A 4,068-nucleotide genomic window follows, 5' to 3' on the forward strand; every position below is an offset into this window, starting at 1 on the left:
ACCGTCAGATCTGCTTTAGGATTCGTGTGTACGGATTTTAAAGCAGACGCGAAATTGCGAGTGCGAATCCTAAAGCAAATCTGACGGTTTAAACCCCCATCAAACCGGATTTGGTCCGATGCCCATCGGAAACCCGCCTCTCCCAGGGAAGTTTGGGTCACAGGGGCATTTTGTTAATAAATTTAATGCGGGGGTATTTTGTTTGATCTTCTCTAAACCCTTCCCTCTGCCTTCCCCTCTTCTCTAAAGTTTGGGTCACAAGGGATGGGCATTTTGTAAAATTTCCCTCGTCTAAAGCCTTCCCCTCTTTTCTCCTTTCTCCGCCAACCTTCTGCTCCTGCTGCTCATCTCTTTCCCCACTCGATTCGACAGTGACATCTCTCGGATTAGAGCACCGATTCTATCAGGTCTCTTTCTCTTTTTATCTCTTCCTCTCTCTTTCTCTCTCTACTTTGAGGTTTTGTTCCTGGCGAGCTAGGATCCGATCCAGAAAGATATATTCACGAATCAGATTTATACATTCTTATTTGTGGTAGTGTTTAGATCGTAGTTGTCTGGCACTTCTAAGGGAGAATCGTCATTGTTCGAGGTTAGTTTGTTCACTCTCAAGCTATTTCTGCAGTCCGAAGCCGTACACAGTTTGTGTGCTCAATGTTACTAAATAATCCTGATTTGCTTACCGCGTTGTCTTAAATTTTGCCATTTCGTGTAACTGAGGAAAGATTATTTATAATGTACTTCTTTTATTGTAGTCTATCCTTCTATTAGAATATAAAATTTCTATTTCAGAACTAAGAAAAGCCATAATTTCTCTTTATTGGTTGAATATTTGCCCAAGTTATGTGGCTGATGAGAAATCGAAATATTCACCAAAGTAATAGTATAGAGTGGAAGAACCAGATCTGTGTGCTTCATTGAAGAAAGCGGTGCAGCATTGAATCTGTTACTTTGTCATGAAGCAGTGTTACTATTGGAACTCAATTTGTGGTCTTTCTTAACCTAAGCATTTTTTGTTGTATTTCAATTAGTTCTGTAGCAAAAGAGGATTACAGGATCAAGTTTATATTATACTTTGATAATCTTAGTTTTACCATTATAACTCTGATTTTGTTAATTATTTCCTTCTCTCTTTATGTTTTCCAGATTGCGTGTCTTCAATTCGAACTAAGCTGTTTCAGGGGCAGAAAACATGAGCGCTGTCTTAGAAAAAAGGTTATCATAAAAATTTGAACTTAAGATTTATCTTTTGTTATTGATTTTGGTTGTTAGGCAGTTGTTTGGAATTTTTTGTTGATTTACAATATTCTATGTAGTGAGTTGCAGCATGCATGCATGTTGTGCTTGGTTTTTACCGTACTTAATTAGGCCTCATATATATTTATATTTTGCTATAGTTCGTTTTGGGTGGAATATTGTTTCACTTGAATTAGCTATTTTAAGTAAGCATATAGTTTTGTTGGCCCCATTGTACCAATCAAGTATTTTGTGTTGATAATATTCTTCAGAAATTAAGTGAGTTTTCATATGATCAACCTCAATCTAAACAAAATATACATACTTCTAGAAGAAAATTTGCTAGATTTAGTTTGGTCTATTGTTTATACTTGAAGTGGTACTTTTTTCTTTCCTACTTGTATATGCTTGAGATAACTTATGGATGGTTTGTGGTTTTCTTACATTTAAATACAGAGATGGTGCATGTAAGGTGTTCAGCTTGATTTTTTCATGAATTGTGAATGATGGAGGGTGGAGATTTCGCCAGAGACAGAATTAGTGGTTTGCCTGACCCGCTTCTTACCCACATCCTCTCTTTTTTACCTACCGAAGAGGCTGTGCGCACATGTATATTGGCCAAACGATGGATAAAGGTTTGGGCTTCTTTGCCAGTTCTCATCTTTGATGACCCTGTAAACCCATATGATAATCTAACAAAAGAAGAGTACCGAACACGTGACGCTAAGTTTCTAAGATTCATTGGCGGCATCATTTTCCATCGAGAAAAGTTAACCCTGGATACATTCAAACTGACATGGTGGGGTATAGAGAGGGACACTCTTCTTCATGTATTTGAATTTCTGTGCTATGCAGTCGAGTGTAGACCCCGCATATTATCAATCCATATCGATGAATGCACTTTTTTCGACTTGCCTAATTCAATTTGCACATCTACGTCAGTAGAGGAGATGTCATTGTGGCTTTTTAATGATGATTGTCTTGAACCGAGAACAATGATCCTCCCTTCCCTCAAAAAACTGGAGCTTCGTTACCTGTTTTATAATGATGATATAATGAGAATGCTTATATCAGGGTGTCCTATTCTTGAAGAATTAGTTTTGATAGAATGTTATATGGAAGTGACTTTGATTTCCTCTAATGTGCTAAAGAAGTTGGTACTAATAAATTGCCGTCAGCATTGGCCGATGGAGATTTCTTGCCCAGGAGTTGTGTCTCTGAGCATTACATCTATAAGTAAGGGAGGGATTACATTGAAGAATATGTCATCTCTTGCCACGGCTGACATCCTTTTTGAAGAATATGCAGGTTTTTCATTGGGTACCCTCGATCATGACTTGAGGCTTCTCAGTGGCCTTTCAAATGTGACAAGCCTAAAGCTATATACAAGATGTACTGCCATTATGGTATTATTCTTCATTCTGTTCTGTCTAGTAAAATCTTTTGATTTGATCACTGGTAACATCAATTAATTGCCATCAGCATTCTCCATTCTATGATTGCTTTTTAGCAATTTTGTAGAATGGTAAAGGAAAGCAAAACTAACGATTGGTTGGGTTGGATTCTAATGCTATCTCTAGGCTATATCTTTAGGGTACCAGATATGTGAATTTAACATTTTTTACTTTGGTGCTGGCATTGATAACAAGCTGGGTTTGATTTATTGAATAATTTATCCAATTTGAAAACCATATTCCCCCTTTTGATAATATTTTCTTTTATACTATGTAGGATTTGCTGCTAGCAGATATTCCAAATTGTCCGATCTTAAAAAACTTAACGAGCTTGGACCTTGGAGTATTGGATTTCAACTATGACTGGGATTTAGTGGCATGTCTCCTCCAACATTCATCCAATCTGAAGGACCTCACCTTGCATCTTTATCAAGTAGTTTCTCTCTCTTTTTGGAAAAAAAAAGTGATTATACTCCATACCATAGAAAAATACAAAATGAACGAAGTGAAGCACTCTGTTTCATGTAAACCCAAGCTAGACCTTGGGTTACTGTTATCTGCCATCTGGTTAGTTTAACTTTTAAGTTCTCTTTTTCACCACCAAAGCAGAGTTATGATTCTGACGAAGGGTTTCAACAAGAAATTTCATTCCAACATGATTTCCTTGAAGCAATGAAGATAATATGCCCGGGGAAGAATGTTAAGTTGGCTGAGGAACTAGTTCACAATATTAAGTTGGCTGGGGAACTGTACGATATGGATGAGTTAGTGACAACCGCAAAGATTATTATCTTGTAAGATTGTTTGACATGTTTGGCTAGTAATTATTAATTGTCCGTAGTTCAGTATGCTTGTGGGAATCCACCTGTTTCTATCTGACTCGGTCTGTGTTTTACTAGAAAAGAAATCTGATTCGAAAACGGATACGAATCAATCCGAAATGTCTTTAAGACCCAATCATAATTCAAATTTAGATGACGATCTAAAACCTGATTCGATATGACCCAATCTGGCCGAAATCTAACTCGACTCATCTGATGCCAATTTAGAAGTAATAAATCTAACTCAATTCAAAGAACCCGACCCATTCAAACTATGAACATTAATCAAAACGAGATGACTTGAAATTCAATCTGTGACACGATGACCTGATCCAACCCCTCTGAACCCGATCTGACATGTTCAATTATCACCTCTTTATTGCTATGCCTATGATGGGGGAATTATCTGCTTTAAGAAATGTCTTTTTTAATACAGAAGAACATTACATAACAAATTGAAGGGAGATATCTTTTAAAATAATTAAAACGGAATTAGTTCAGCACGGGAAACAGTTTGGAAATGTGTTGTGCTTGAATCTTGATTGGTCGAGTGCTTCAAA

At 36.9% G+C, this 4,068-nt stretch overlaps 1 protein-coding gene across 5 annotated transcripts; it reads left to right on the plus strand.

Moving 5' to 3' along the window:
• The first annotated feature begins 315 nt into the window (after window positions 1–315).
• On the plus strand, window positions 316–3,607 carry LOC144571855 (FBD-associated F-box protein At5g60610-like). Of its 5 annotated transcripts, none has more exons than XM_078321240.1 (5): window positions 316–589; window positions 1,144–1,212; window positions 1,690–2,639; window positions 2,965–3,120; window positions 3,294–3,607. In XM_078321240.1, exons 3-5 carry the CDS (start codon window positions 1,737–1,739, stop codon window positions 3,483–3,485), a joined length of 1,251 nt encoding a protein of 416 aa, XP_078177366.1. In that variant the 5' UTR covers window positions 316–589; window positions 1,144–1,212; window positions 1,690–1,736; the 3' UTR covers window positions 3,486–3,607. The 5 variants fall into 5 exon arrangements, with proteins under 5 accessions (XP_078177366.1, XP_078177370.1, XP_078177367.1 ...); XM_078321244.1 differs by having other exon boundaries at window positions 3,297–3,607; XM_078321241.1 differs by having other exon boundaries at window positions 325–407.
• The last annotated feature ends 461 nt before the right edge of the window (window positions 3,608–4,068 follow it).

Source organism: Carex rostrata, chromosome 19 (genome assembly GCF_964058835.1).
Source record: "Carex rostrata chromosome 19, lpCarRost1.2, whole genome shotgun sequence".
NCBI classification, from domain to species: domain Eukaryota; kingdom Viridiplantae; phylum Streptophyta; class Magnoliopsida; order Poales; family Cyperaceae; genus Carex; species Carex rostrata.

What these genes read in the sequence shown, in the direction of transcription:
- LOC144571855 (XM_078321240.1), top strand. Translation starts at nt 1,737, where the DNA reads ATGATGGAGGGTGGAGATTTCGCCAGAGACAGAATTAGTGGTTTGCCT. An exon ending in CAAGATGTACTGCCATTATG is followed by an intron (nt 2,640 to 2,964) that starts GTATTATTCTTC and finishes TATACTATGTAG; the next exon opens with GATTTGCTGCTAGCAGATAT. An exon ending in TCACCTTGCATCTTTATCAA is followed by an intron (nt 3,121 to 3,293) that starts GTAGTTTCTCTC and finishes TCACCACCAAAG; the next exon opens with CAGAGTTATGATTCTGACGA.